This window comes from Mustela erminea, chromosome 20 (genome assembly GCF_009829155.1).
Source record: "Mustela erminea isolate mMusErm1 chromosome 20, mMusErm1.Pri, whole genome shotgun sequence".
Lineage (NCBI taxonomy): Eukaryota > Metazoa > Chordata > Mammalia > Carnivora > Mustelidae > Mustela > Mustela erminea.
Window position 1 is genome coordinate 15,018,421 of NC_045633.1, and position 13,977 is coordinate 15,032,397.

General features: G+C 63.6%; 1 protein-coding gene across 5 annotated transcripts in view; it reads left to right on the forward strand.

Annotated features, from left to right (window-relative positions):
* LOC116580920 overlaps positions 1-13,977 on the forward strand; it is a 138,392-nt gene that overhangs the window by 111,117 nt on the left and 13,298 nt on the right. For 4 of the 5 annotated variants that reach the window (XM_032327786.1, XM_032327785.1, XM_032327783.1 and 1 more), the window contains 16 exons: positions 922-1,049; positions 1,584-1,724; positions 3,272-3,385; positions 3,486-3,614; positions 4,207-4,374; positions 5,869-6,033; positions 7,322-7,490; positions 7,902-8,086; positions 8,318-8,410; positions 8,541-8,745; positions 9,672-9,811; positions 9,886-9,983; positions 10,573-10,754; positions 12,282-12,487; positions 12,635-12,812; positions 13,713-13,822. In XM_032327786.1, the coding sequence (XP_032183677.1) occupies positions 922-1,049; positions 1,584-1,724; positions 3,272-3,385; positions 3,486-3,614; positions 4,207-4,374; positions 5,869-6,033; positions 7,322-7,490; positions 7,902-8,086; positions 8,318-8,410; positions 8,541-8,745; positions 9,672-9,811; positions 9,886-9,983; positions 10,573-10,754; positions 12,282-12,487; positions 12,635-12,812; positions 13,713-13,822 (2,411 nt within the window). The remainder of the gene's footprint in view (positions 1-921; positions 1,050-1,583; positions 1,725-3,271; positions 3,386-3,485; positions 3,615-4,206; positions 4,375-5,868; positions 6,034-7,321; positions 7,491-7,901; positions 8,087-8,317; positions 8,411-8,540; positions 8,746-9,671; positions 9,812-9,885; positions 9,984-10,572; positions 10,755-12,281; positions 12,488-12,634; positions 12,813-13,712; positions 13,823-13,977) is intronic. The other variant, XM_032327782.1, reaches the window with a different exon arrangement.

Sequence of the window (13,977 nt, forward strand, 5' to 3'; positions counted from 1 at the left end):
TGCTGCCACCCGTGTACCCCACAAAGCAGAGGAAACGCGTAACTCCTCCACCCACCAGGACAGCCAGCATGTGTGTGCATGTGTGTGTGCAGGTGTGCGTGCACGGGGTTTGTGGGGGTGCCGAGCAGCCCGAGGACCCTGCTCTCTGGTTACAGAGCATGGGAGCTTGGGGGGGGGGTCAGGGAGTGGAAGGACTGAGGGTTATGGTGCTGAGTGTGGGGCCCACAAATGTGGTCACTGTTCCCTGGACCAGTGATGGCTCCTCAAGATGCAGCTGTGTTGGCGTCTCTGGGCACAGTTCCCAGGAGCCGGTCTGGGGACAGGTGGCACCCCTTCTAGAGAGTTGAGGTCCCCGAGGTGGCCTTTGTCTACTGCGGCATCTCTGCTTGCCTGCAGACCCGTGCTGCCCAGGGGTCTGGGAAGACAGGACCCACTGGTGGCCTCACAAGCTGCGGTCACCTGAGGCAGGAGGTCAGGGCAGCTGGGCTCTGCTGAGGGGACAAGGGAGGAAAACCTAGAGGCATGGAGACTGTCCGCTGTGAGGCCTCAGCTGTGGGGGCACCACCTGTGTCACACTCTGGGACAGAAGGAGAGCGGAGGACAGCTGAGTGTGGCCCCAGTGGGACACCGGGGACCCACAAGCGTGAGGGAGGTTAGATGGTGCAGGACATGGGCTGGGAGCTGGACCAGGTTTTGCTGGGTGACAGAGATTTGGAGCTCTCCTGGGGACAGCTCGGGGAGTGCATGGAGTGGTGTGGTGGCCGAGTGAGGGCTGACCCTCTGAATTTTGAGCAGATGACCTGAGCACAGGGGGCGGGGGGGGGCCCGGCTACCTGCCCTAGTTGGCGGCTGTGTCCGCTGAGCTCCCCTGAGCCCACGTGCTCCCCTCACGTGCCTGCCTCTCCCTGTGTCCCCTCCCAGCAGAGCTCACCCACCCGCTGCCTCTGTCCCTGTCCCCACCGCGACATGGCAGCCTCCGTCTGTCCTGCGAGCACTCACGACACAGACACCAGGACGACCTGCTCGTGGGCTGGGGTGGCAAGGACCAGGTAGATGTCAGAGCCAGAAGGAGACCCCAGGAACTCCACGGAGCCTGGAGCCTGAGCGGGACACTCGGGGCTTGGGCCTGCCTGGCGGGACGCAGTCCCCGGGAGACAGCAGGAAAGGCCTTGGGTAGGCGGTGGAATCGGGTTCCAGCAACGTGTGAACCACAGTAAGAATGCCACTGGGTGACACCTCTGGGGGCTCTTCAGTCCCCCTTTCACGTGACGGAATCAGAGCCCAGAGAGGTATAGCCACTTGCCGGGAGTCACAGAGCTAGTGGAAAGCAGGGCTGGCATTCTTAGAAAGGCCTCCAGTCCCCTCAGTCATACACTGTCCCTGTCCGCTCTGCTCCAAGCCTTGACTTTCTCCTCTGCAGAACGGGCTGCCTCTCCCAAGGGCCCCCTCAGTGCTGGGCTGTGTGCTCGGAGCCCGCTGGCCCCACACCTGGCCCCGGGAGGCTGTCTGTGCAGGGTTGGGGGGTGGGGAGGGAGTGGCCCCTCTGGGCAAGGCCTCCAGCTCTGCCTGCCCCCCCACTGCAGGTGCTGGCTTCGTCCTCTCTGCAGCTGGGGAAGGGCAAGCTGGCCGGCCGCCTGGCCCTGGCTCACCCCTTCAGCCTCTCCTTGTGGCGCATCGAGGCCAGTGGCCTCGCTGAGGGCAGGGGTGGCCGGCGGAGCGCAGAGGTGAGTGGGGAGCATCCAATGGGCCCCTGATGGGGGACTCTGGGGGGGGTGGGCAGCTGCATGGCTGAGCCCCCAGCCCACCCCCTGGGTACCGCGTGCAGGGGCAGAAGGTTGTGCTTGTCTCCTGTTGGGACGGACTCTTCCAGAGTCAGACTCCTGAAACTTGCAGCCCAAAGCGTCCTTCATTTGTTCATTCCTTCACCTACTATTAAGCACCTACTGCATGCCAGGCAGGGCTGGGAGCACACAATCCTGCATTTAAAGAGCCCACACGTTAGCAGGGCAAGAGCTTACAGGCATGACCTCACTGGACACACATACGTACATACATAAAATGATTCCTCATTTATATCCTTGTCACTTGAGTCGGGAGCTGCAGGGGATTCCCACAGGGCGGCTGGGCTCCTTGACCAGCCGGTGGCCTCTGGTCACTCATGGACTCTCTCTGAGCCACGGAGTTCTCAGCTGTGAAATGGAAGACAGTTGGCCAGGGTGGGTCAAAAGTAGATCCTCCGGGCCAGGCCAGAGACCCTGTCTAAAATTCAAGCCAGCGAATGAAGGAAAAATAAAGAGCTGTGATAAGCCCCGTGAAGAAAGTGGTGAGGAGGCAGAGACAGACGCTCATCAGATGGGGTGGTCGGGGAGGGCCTCCTGGGGGAGGCGGCTTGTCAGTTGAGGGCCTCCAGATGCGAGGGATCCACCTTCTGGCAAGCAAGGGGAATAGCATTCCAAGGGGGGACTGGAACAGCGAGTGCAAAGGCCCTGAGGTAGGAGTAGGCTGGCGAGCTTCAGGAAGAGCCAGGGGCAGTTAGGCTGGGACAGAGTTAAGTGGCAGGGCAGGCGCCGGGAACAAGGAGGTCAGCTGAGGGCCCCTGCCTTAGTCGGCTTGGGCTGCCATCACAAACCACTCTGGGGTGTGTGGCTAGGTGGTTTTGGTTGCTTTAAACAGGAGCAGGCATTTCTCCCACTTCTAGAAGCCCGAGATGAGGTTGGCGGCCTGGTCAGGTTCTGGTGAGCGCTCTCTGGCTGGCTCACGTCTTCTCCTGCGTCCTCACGCTCCAAGGGGAGAGCTCTCTGGGGTCTCTGCTCGGAGGGGCACTAATCCCATCTGGAGGCCTATCCCATGACCTCATCGACACCGGCTCCCCTCCTGTCCGCCGGGCATCCTAATGCTGCCCCCCTGGGGATGAGGGCGTCAACAGAAGGGCAGGGGGGTGGGGCCCACTGTTCAGTCCAGAGCAGCCCAGGGGCCACGAGTGAGGGGCGCGGAGCTCCTTCTGGCTTTGAGACAGCCAGGCTGGGTACTGGCAATGAGGCATCTAAGGTCTCCCAGGCTGGGCTGGGCTCTGACGCCTGCAGACAAGGAGGGAGGCCAGTGTCTCTAGGTCCCCGCCTTAGTCCCCTACAGTGGCGGGCTCCACCCTCCCCACTGGCACCAGCCTTTCCCACCCCCTCCTCCCTTCTCCTCCATCCCTAGCGCACACCAAGATGGAGAGCATCAGCCTCCCCTCTGCCCCTCCCCTCCACCACCCTCCGTCTCCGTGCAGGTCCAGCTGGCCTGGGACAGAGGGCAGCCCGTGACCTTGCACCTCGCTTGGACCAACAGGTCCTCAGCGTTCAGTACCATCTGGGATGGCTGCCTGGCCGCCTCCCCGGGGCAGGTATGCACTGGCTGGACTGCCAAGCCACGCACGGGGCTCTCCCTAACGCGGGGTCTCTGTGTGGACTCCCCCGAAGTCCCACACTCCATCCTCTTGTCAGCTCCAGGAAATTTGGGGTCTGAGTGCCCTCAGGGCCTGTGGGGCCTTAACACAGACCCCAGCCGTGTTCAGCGAGCAGCTCGATCTGGCCTGGGACCGACGCCGGGTGCAGCAGAACCTGACATACGAGGTGAGGCCTAGAAAGCCGGGTCCCAGGCAGGTCACCCTTGGAGGTGGGCAGGCGGGGGGACCTGCTGTAGAAAGTGCCTGGCTCTGAGGCCATGGGGTCCTGTGCCAGTGCTAGCCGGGCTGCAGGATCGTGAGCATTTCATTTCTCCACTGTGAGCCCCGGTGCACGCATCTGTAAAATGGGTACAAAAATCCCTCCCTGACTGGCACGGAGGGGCAGCTCTGGGACATGAGGGAAGCAAGACGTCCTGCCCGAGGTGAACGCTCCCAGCAGAAAAGGGAAGGGGCTGGTGACACCAGGGGGCTTTTGGGGGCATGAGTTCAGGTTCCTGGAGGTGTCAGGGTCGGGGTCTCCCCAGTATCACTGCCTACGGGGGACTGCTGCTGGGGCCGAGCACTGTTCTGTAGAGCCTGGGACAGGGACCGGGCCGAGGAGAAATGGGAGCAGCTGGCCCTGAAAGCCAGCCTGGCTCCTGCTGGGGTCTTGCACCGTGGGTTCTGGGACCCCTTAGGCTCAGGCGCCTGGTGCTCCCAGCAAACACTGCCCAGAGTACAAAGGCGTGTTGTGGCCTCACGGTGCCCTCGCATTGCAGAGGCACTGGCCGTCCCAGCCAGACCGGCTCCACGCACAGGCCGTGCTCGAGCACGTCTTCACCTTCCCCGGCTCCTGCGCCACACACAGCCTCCAGGGACAGGTGGAGACCGACTACGCCCACTGGTTGCGCCACTCCCTGCACCTGGGGCTCTGCGACCTGCCCAGGGTGAGTCTGGTCTGGGGAAGCCGACTGGGGACCCGTGCGGGGGAGGAGGAGGAGACAGGACAACATCCGCGGAGCGCAGGGGTGTGAGCGAGGCAGCTGGGTGCCCACGTGCCCGCTCTGCCGTCTGCTGGTGGGGCGATCCCGGGCAGGGCAGGCCGGCCCTCTGTGTCCCATCTGAGCAGCAGAAGAGGCAGTGGGCTTCGGCAAGGAGCGGGGTGGTGATACCAGAGATGGGACAGGGGACGAGAGCTTTACACGTAGATGAAAGGTGCTCAGCTTCATCGTGGTTGGAGGGGAGGGGTCGGGACTCCTTCCCCCAACAGTCTTCCTGGGTTCGTTAGCTGGGTCTTTGGCCCCTCCTCCTACCCACCCCCCCTTCCATCTGTCCATCCATCTCTCCCCATCCCCCTGTCTGTCCGTCTATCCATCCACCTGTCTACTCACCCACCCTCTCATCCATCCGTCCACCCATCCACCTACTTCCCACTCTCCTGTCCATCCTTCTGTCCATCTACCCACCCTTCCATCCATCCTTTCATCCTCCTACTTTCCACTCCTGTGTCTGTCCTTCTGTCCATCCATCCACCCACCCACCCATCACCTACTCAGCCTCCTGCTCACTCCCCCAACCAACCATCCATCCATCCATCCATCCGTCCATCCATCCGTCCGTCCATCCATCTCCCCATCTACCCATTCATCCCAGGGGCAGAGTTTTCCCTGTACAGGGTCAGATAGCAAATATTTTATCTTCTCCAGCCGTATGATCTCTGTTACACTCACTCCACCTCACTGTCGTGGGACTTACGTAAATGAACGGGCGAGGCCATCTTCCGATGCATATTTATTTACAAGAACAAGCACTGAGCCAAACTTGGCTCTTGGGACAGTTTGCCAACTCCATCCATCCATCCGTTAAGGAAGCATTCGCGGGGCCCTATACTAGGTTCGGGGGCAAGGATGGCGAAAGGGACAGACCCAGGGCTCCACCCCCTGGAGCTCACGTTCCAGCAGGTCGAAAAAGTTAAACAAGACGCCTGATACGTACTCAGGTGTAGGGAGTGCCGTGAAAGAATGACACAGGGAGAGGGGACGGGGGACTGCGGGGGCCTCGCTGACAAGTACAAGTTCTGCAGAGGCAACAGACAGTGCAAAGGCCCTGTGACAGGACATGCTTTGGGTAGTGGAGGAACATAGAGCAGCCTTTGTAGAGAGCAAGGACGTGAGGTTAAGAAGGTAATGCTGACTCCTGGACCACATCAAGGCAACCCCCTTTTTTTCTCGTACAGTGGGAAGACAGGATAATGTCTGATTTGCATTTTCAAGGTTAGTCTGGCTACGGTGTGGAGCAGGGACCATGGGCTGAACTGGAAGGGAGACCCAATAGGCTATTGTGACAGCCCTGGAGGTCTGGAAGAGGCCAGGGCATGGTGAGGAGAGGAAGCTGCTGCCCCATGCCTCCCTGACCGCTGACACTCCCCCGCATCATTCCAGGCTCTCTTAGTCTCTGGGGAGCACACCCTGGGCCACAGTGGGCTCCTGCTGCATTCCCACTGCCAACTGGGCCTCGCCCCGGACCCAGACCATGGTCTGCGCCTCAACCTGACCATCCGCGACCACAGCAAGCCTCGGGCACCAGACTTCTCTGGGGAGCTGCAGGTGAGTGGCCAGGTCAGGGCTGTCAGCCATCCCCCCACCCCTGGAACCAGGATGCCCTCCCTGCAGCGCTGGCCTGCAAGGCCACCACTGCCTGGATGGCCCTGCCACCTAGTGGCCACTTTTAGAACTGCAGGCTGGCAACCTGGTGGGGACCCTCTGGCCTGGCCCAGCCCCAGCGCTGAGACGAGGCAGCGGCGGGACTGTCTGGGTTGGAATATCAGCCTCGTCCTTGGCACCTGACCTCCCTCCCCGGGGATACGTGGTGTGAGGATTACACGTTACTGCGTATAGATCATTGGGAGCAGGGCCTGATAGGGAGTCCCCGGCCCCAGTAACACATATTCTATGGGTCTTCCTACCTCCTGGAAGGTCAGAGGGAACAGAGCCGAGCTCCATGCCTGCTCTGTCCCCACTGGCCCAGTGATCTTGGGAAGGGTCCTCGCTGAGCCCTCCCTCCTCCTCTGTAAGTGGGGAGTGGGCTTCTCTCTCAGGGCAGCTGTAGGGTTCTGGGCACCCCCTTCCTCTGCCCCCTTTGGCATAGGCACACAGTAGGAATCTCATCACTGTTCCCATCTGCCCACCTCTGTGTCTCCCTGGCCGAGTGCACCTGACTTTGGGGCTTTCCTTCTTCTGACCTCAGTTGTCTCCTCTGTCCAGTGGGCACAAATCCCACCTCCTCCGCAGAGCTGTTTGCACAGTGCCCGTGCATAGTAGGTGCTCCTGGGGTGGGTGTTTCCTTCCGGCCTCCAGAGCTGGATGGGGACGGCTTTTCTGCCTGTTTCCCTGCACTGTAGCATGGTGATTTCAAAAGAGCGTGGCTTTCCAAGATGGTCCGGGGCTGGCCGCTTCATTTCCCTGACGGCCAACCAGGCCCCTGGGCGCTCCAGCTTCTGGAATCGCAGTGCCCTAAGCCCGCCAGCCGGGGAGTGAGCCCCTGCCCCAAGTGGGGGTCCATGCGGTGGAGAGAGGCCTTTCCCATCCTTGTTTGGTCCTCACGACGCTGTAAAATTTCATAAGGTTTTCTGGGCTGTACCCCGCGCACCTGGAAACCTTGCGGATGGATTTTCTGGAACATTGTAGGGAGCCCCCTGAATCAGGGGGCTGCTGAACAGAGGACTGCCTTCTGCAGTTGGCAGGGGTAGCGAACCTTGTAGGGAAATACGTAGTTGTCCCCATGCTGTGGGAGATGTGGGGCAGGGGGTGGGTGCTGCCTTTCCTCTCCCTGGACCCGGGGCCAGCAAGAGCGGGGGGCCAGGCCTCACTTTGCCCTCTGTCCTCCTGCTCGCAGATCCTCAGCCCCAAGGCTCAGCAGCTCAGCCTGCGGGGCCGGCTGTCCACCTCGGCCTCTCAGGCCAGCGTCCGGCTGGAGGGAATCCTGGACCACGGGGACAACAAAGTGAGGCTGTCGGTGTCCCGGGCCCAGAGCTGCCTCCAGGCCACTGGGGCCCACGAGGAAGGTGAGTAGAGACAGCGGGGACTGCTCAGATGGCTGCGGCGCGGCCCAGCTGGACCTCAGAGAGGACAGAGATTGGGGTGTTGAGAGTTGAGTGCGGGAGCCCCGTTAGGACTTCACGGCACCCCCAGCTTGGAGGAGACGGTGAGCTCCCTGCGGCCACCTGCATGGGCTTGTGATGCCTGGAGAGGCTGGCAGAGGCTCTAGGTGGGCAGAGCGGAGGGGGGTGTGGTCTGCAAGGAGGACCCGAGGCCTCGCCGGGCTGGGAAGCTGCTTTGGGTGGTGCGCTTCCAGGCCCGCAAACATTAGGGCCCCGGGGTGACGGGAAGCTCTTCGTGGAGAGGAGGTGGTGTGCACAGCTGGGCGGCAGCCAGCCGAGCCCCGGGGGCAACAGCAGGACCCTTCCTGGCCCCAGGGCGTCGAGAGGAGAGCGTGCTGCTGCGGGCATGTGCCCACGGGCGGACGGCCGAGGCGGAGGCCCTGCTCCTGGACGGCGGGCGGCCCGTGCAGCCCCTGGGACGCCTGAGCCTGCAGGCTGCCCCCCAGGTTCTCCGCCTGGCAGCGCATGGCTGCCCTGGAGCCCTGCTGGGCCGCGTGGAGGTGAGACAGCCTGGGGCTGGGGGGCGCTGTTCTCCCTGGGACAGAGGCCCCGGCACCAGGGGTGCCAGGCCTTGGGGTCCAACAGGGCCCAGAGAACCAGAGGCAGCTCTGGGGCCTGCAAACACATCCTGGGGCCCTAGGGCTGGCACCAAGAACCTGTCGGCCCCTCCAATTCCATGAAGCACCACCCCCCAACCCCGGTGCCCCCAACCTGTCCCTCTCTGTCCACAGTCCAGGATCGCAGCCATTGGGGCCCGGGGGGGAGCCCCGCTGGAGAGGGAGATCCGAGGCCTGGATGCCTACGTGGAGAGGTTCTGGCACCTGGTGGGTGGACCGCACTGGGGGGCCGGGGACACACTTAGAGAAGGGGAGGTGCTGTGGGGAGACGCCCTCCACTCACCAGGCAGGGGGCCCCAGATCCTCCCACCGATCCTGCCTCGATTTCCCTGCCCAGGTGTGGCCGGCGGGGCCCCCGGACAGCGCCGTGGGCCCCCTCCTGCGGTTGTCCCACGCGGGCCTGGGGGCCCTGGCGGCGAGTGGCCGGGCAGTGGCCACAGCGTGGGGCCAGAGCCAGGCCCGGCGGGCACTGACACACCACGTGCCCCTCTACCTGGACAGGCTGCAGGCGGGGCTGGAGCAGCTGCGGAAGGAGCTAGAACGTGAGTGCGTGAGCGAGGCCCCCCCACCCCCCCCCCCCGGGAGCCCCGCCCCGCCCCGCCCCGCCCCGCCTGCGCAGCCTCCAGGGCCTGCTGCCTTCATGTTCCGTCCGCTGCCTCCGCTCCTGGAGGTCCCCAAGCTCATCTGCCTCATGCCCGCTGCCTTAGTTTTTTGGGGACTGGGATTTTTTTTCCCAGTTCCTGCCTGACTTCTTTTGGGTTTCAGCTTGCTTGCTGTTGGGCCCAGTGCTGGGAGACTCCACAGCCCGTTTCTGGTTCTGGGATTAGCACACGTGTGGCTGTGTGGTTCGGGCTCCTGTTGTGGTTACTAAGTAGCCGCTGCCCCGAGCGTCCTCTGAGTGATGCTGGGAACCTCCGGCCTCCCCCCCGGGAGCACCAGGGCTGCCCGCGGGTCCTCCTCTCCCACCCGCTTCTGTCTCTGGGTCAGAATCCCCCCAGCTCCCGCGGCTCGCTAGGGCTCAGTTCTCAGACTATCTTCACGCTTGCGGCTAGGATTAGTTACAGCAGGAGCCCACAGAGCAAGATCAGCAAAGGGAAGGGGTACAGAGGCCAAGGCCTGAGCAAGGGAGAAAAAGCAGGCCCAAGCTTCCGGAATCTTCTCTAGGGGAGGACACCCTCAATCTCTCCAGCACCCCACAGTGATGACAGGTGTTCACCACTGGTCTGCTGGGGAAGACCCTGCACTGAGGGTTTTCTTGGGGGCTGGGCACGTAGGAAGCCTCCCCTGGGTGAACCCCACCATTCCGGACTCGTGGGGAAAGGGGGGGTCGGGCACAAGCCACTTGTCCCTATGAAGGGGTGGTCCAGGGGGCTGGGGTCTGGGATCGTGGCATCGTGCCTGCTGCCTGGACCCTGGAGGTGGGGGCGTGGGGAGGGGGCTCACGGTGGGTGTTGGCCCCCCGTTGCAGGGCCCCTGGCCACGCTGAAGGACGCCTACCTGGAGGTGACACCGCGACCCCTGGATGAGGTGTGGCGGAAGCGGCTGGAGGGGGCCATGCGGCTGTGGCAGGCCCTGGCACCCCGGCCCATCGGGGCAGCCGTGGAGCTGGTGAGGTGGGGTGAGGGGTGGGATGTGGGCCGGCCCGCCGGGGCCAACCCTGATGGCTCCCCCTGCCCCCGCAGGCCGCCCGCCAGATGCTGTCGTGGGCCGAAGCCAGTCTGTCGCAGGCCCTGAGGAGGCTCTGTCGGCCCGTGCTGGCCCTGTACCGCATCTCAGCCAGGTACCGCGGGGCCTGTCCTGCCTGCCTCCCTGCCCCAGGCCGGCCCCGGCTGGCAAGGGATCACCACCGGGTGCTGGTGCTGAGGAAGAGCTGCGCCGGGCAGGGAGGCCTCGGAGCCACTTCTGGCCTCCTGGGGGAGGTGAAAGCCCTCCCCGCTGGCCCCCTGCACCCGTCTCCACCCACGGTCGAGGGCGGCCACCATTCCCCATCCCCCTCCAGCCCGAACAGATGCTGAGACCTCTTGGCTCCCTTACACCCCATGAGGTCGACCTAAGCCCCCGTTTTCCGCCGAGTTTGAGGGTCCTCCCTTGATGGAGGAACTCCCAAGGTCCCCTTTGGCTCTGACCTCCCCTTTCTCCCATGCTTTTGCTGCCCTCATCCACCCAGATGGGTGCCTGCCCACCTCAGGGTTCCCCCAGACATGGCCCCGCAGACCCGCAGCCCTGGGGGGCAGCACGCACGTTCCCACGCCCAGCAGGAGCTCAGGCACCTGTGTCCGAGCCCGGACCCCCCAGTGCGTCTTGCTCGTTCCTGAAGCACAGACGGCTCGGGCCGGGGTCTCCAGTTCCTCCATGCCCCCCCCCCCCAGGGACTGTTCGGTGCTGGTGACTCTGCCACTGCTGCCCGCGGGGGACGAGCCCCTGGCCATGGCCCGGGTGACCAGCTACGTGGTGGAGAAGCTGCTGCGGCCGCTCCGAGAGCTGTCCAGGACTAACCTGCTGGCCGAGTACTACGGGCTCCGGCGACGCTGGCTGGAGAGCCCCCACGAATGTGAGTCTCGGGCCCCCCTCCTCCCCGGGGAAGGCCTGGGCCCTGTGCGATGTGGCAGCGGGATGTGGCAGGGGCAGGCAGAGAGGGGGGGCTTGTCCTGGGTGGCCTCTGGAGCCTGAGCCCAGTACCAAAGGGCCCAGAGCTCCCTGGACTGCCCAAGGTCATCCTGGATGAGGCCTGGGCTGCAGCTCCGGGCTTCGGGCCACAGTAGGAAAGCCTGAGCCGGAGGCCCAAGCCCAAAGTGGGCCAAGCGGCTTAGGGCTCGAGGCCAGGGCTTTGTCCCTCCCCCCGGACAAAGCTGGAGCCACAAAGGCAGACCTCCAATTGGAGCCGGAAGGCGGCTAATTGAGTCCAGACTCCGGGTCAGGCAGGGCCTGCTGCCACGGGCTGGGCCTGGACCAGATGCGGCTCCAGGGGCTTGGGGCCCCGAGGGAGTTTGCATCCAGCTCGTGCCCAGTGGGGCCTGGGCATGTCTTCTCCTCTCTCTGGGCCTTGGTTTCCCCTTTGTCCAGGGGAGGTGGCAACACAGCTCACCCGTCTGGGTCACAGACATGTGTGGTCTGTGAGCCGAGCTCCTTGATGCGGGGGTAGGTCTCAAGTCCATGGGCAGGGGTGGCCCTCAGGGCCTGGTAGGGCTGGGGGGGTCAGCGTCCATGCGGGAATGCTGAGGCTCGGGGCACGCAGACCCCGTCTTAGAGTCAGGGGCTACGGTCTCTGTTAGGCAGCACGGTGAGCTCAGACCATCTGGTCTTGGGGTTCCTTACACGTATCACCTTCAGCTCTGATTGCTGGTGAAGGGGTGTTCAGGACCCTCCTTGTGTGGCTGGGCGGGCCTCCAGCTCCCTGGCCTGGGACTGTGTCCACTAGTGCAGCCCCCAAGCCCCCAGCTCCGCCCATCCAGACGCCACCCCACGTCACTGCTCACCAGGGGAACGGGCCTGGTGGGTCACGCTGGCCCCTTGTCAGACCATCTTCTGCCCACCTTAAAGAGGGCAGAGCTAGGCCCCCTTACATTGGTACCTTCCTTACACTGGGTGGAGTCTTTAGCCATAGTTTTGTGCACTTTTTTTTTTTTACAGTGGTTGGTGTTCAATTGCTTCACTGACCCATAATTCACATACAACACCATTTATTTCAAGCATGTAGTTCGGCGGCTTTGGGTATATTCACAAAGATACACCCCCCCTCCCATAAATTGGAGAGCATTTTCATTACCTCATAAGCATCCTCGGTCCCTTAGCCGTCACCTTGGGCTCCGTGGATCTGCCTGTTCTAGATAAATGAAATCATGGATCAGCCCTTTCTTTTTATCATGACTTGGCTGGAGCCGGCTCAGCTCGGGGTGCTGGGCTGCGGGGTTGGGGGGGAGAAGACCTGGGGATAGACACCCCTTCGCCCCAGTGGGGCGTCTAAGAGGACACTGGCCTGAGAGGCCCCGGACACCCTGGGGTTCCCCTGGGTGCAGGGCCCCCAGGCCAGCGGGCAGAGCTGACCCGTCTTACCTGTCCTGGGCTTGCTTCCTCCCAGACCACGCTGTGGTGGCCGGAGCCAGGCACGTGGTGACCTTCGATGGCCAGGTGTGGAGCCTGGGTGTGCGCTGTGGCCGTCTGCTGCTGGCCAAGGACTTTGCCCGTGACACGTTCTCGCTGACACTGAGCCGGGCCCCCTCGGGGCTCCTGTCCCTGTCCGTGGAGCTGAATCGCACCACCCTGGTCGTCTACCCGAGCCTGCAGGTGAGCACGCGACCGGGTGAGGGGCAGGTGGCCCAGGCCGACGACACGTTCCTGCCTCCACACACCTGTGTCCTGGGCCCCTGACCCTTCCCCCCCGGCACCCCACATCGCCCACCACCTGTCCGCTCTGCCCCGTCCGGCCCCCAGACCTACAGGTTCCACGACTCCTCCCGGCTGACACAGAGCTGTCCACGTGTGGATCCGCCTCCCGCCAAGACGAGCACGGATGTCCCCCGGGTTGAGCTGAGCAGTGAGGACGGCGTCTCTGTCACCTGTGACGTCCGAGCCGGCCTCTGCAGCCTGACTCTGGGCCTCTGGCTCCACGGTGGGTCTGGGCCCTGGGGGGCAGCCTCCAAGCCGGTGCTGCTGGCCGTGCTGAGGCCACAGTCAGCTTCCAGGGCTGAGGCCAGCAGAGCCCTGGCGAGGGGTGCTCTTGAGGGGCGGTGGGTAGGACACCCACGGACTCCCTCCCCCTGCCGCTGCTCCTTAGGGCTTACAACCTAAGCAGGCAGGAGAAGAACAGTCTGAAGGACTCAGGTGGGAAGGGGGTCCCAGGGCGCTGGCCCCTGCTGGATCGTGCCAGTGCGGTCACCGTCCCCACTGCTCGGCTCTGTGCCCACTGGCCTTGACCCTGCCTCTCTAATCCCATGACTGCCTCCTTCTCTCCTCCCCACTGTGGGCTGTAGTAGGTGTGACCTGACTGAGGTCAATGTACTGGCCCCCGTTCCCATGGCCAGGAAAGGAGCCCAGTGCTCCCTGGCCCCATGTTCTGCCCCTTTTCGGGAAGGTTCCCCTCAGGGTTGAGGGCAGCTCCCGCATGCTCCCCTCGATCAGGTTAGACAGCTTTCCTGCTGGCCCAGGCTACTCAGGATGAGGATGGCGGGCAGGAGGAAGGTCCAGGCTACTCAGGATGAGGATGGCGGGCAGGAGGAAGGCCCAGGCTACTCAGGATGAGGATGGCGGGCAGGAGGAAGGCCCAGGCTACTCAGGATGAGGATGGCGGGCAGGAGGAAGGTCCAGGCTACTCAGGATGAGGATGGCGGGCAGGAGGAAGGTCCAGATGGGGGCACAGACGCTTTCCTCCCTTCCTTGCCTTTCTCTCTCTTTTCCTCTCCCTCAGAGGGAGAGTCAGAGCCCCGGTGGTGGTGTGGGCATCAGGGGTGGAGAGCAGGGCAACCCTGGAACCTGGTACAGGACAGACTCCCCCATGGCCCCCTTGCAACAGGGGTATCTGCTGGCCTTCTGGGCACCAATGACAATGAGGCGGCCAATGAGCGGACACTGCCGGACGGCACAGTGGCTCACAGCCTGGAGGAGCTCGCCCTGGCCTGGCAGGTGAGCTGGTGCACCAGCCCCTCCCCCCGCAGGCTCGTGCATCCCAGGGGCGCTGAGGGTAGAGAATGGCTGCGGGCAGGCATACTCTGGAGACAACGTCCCAGGCCGAGGGGGGGGGTGGTCATTGCCTCTGAAGACTAATGTACCTGCTCTAG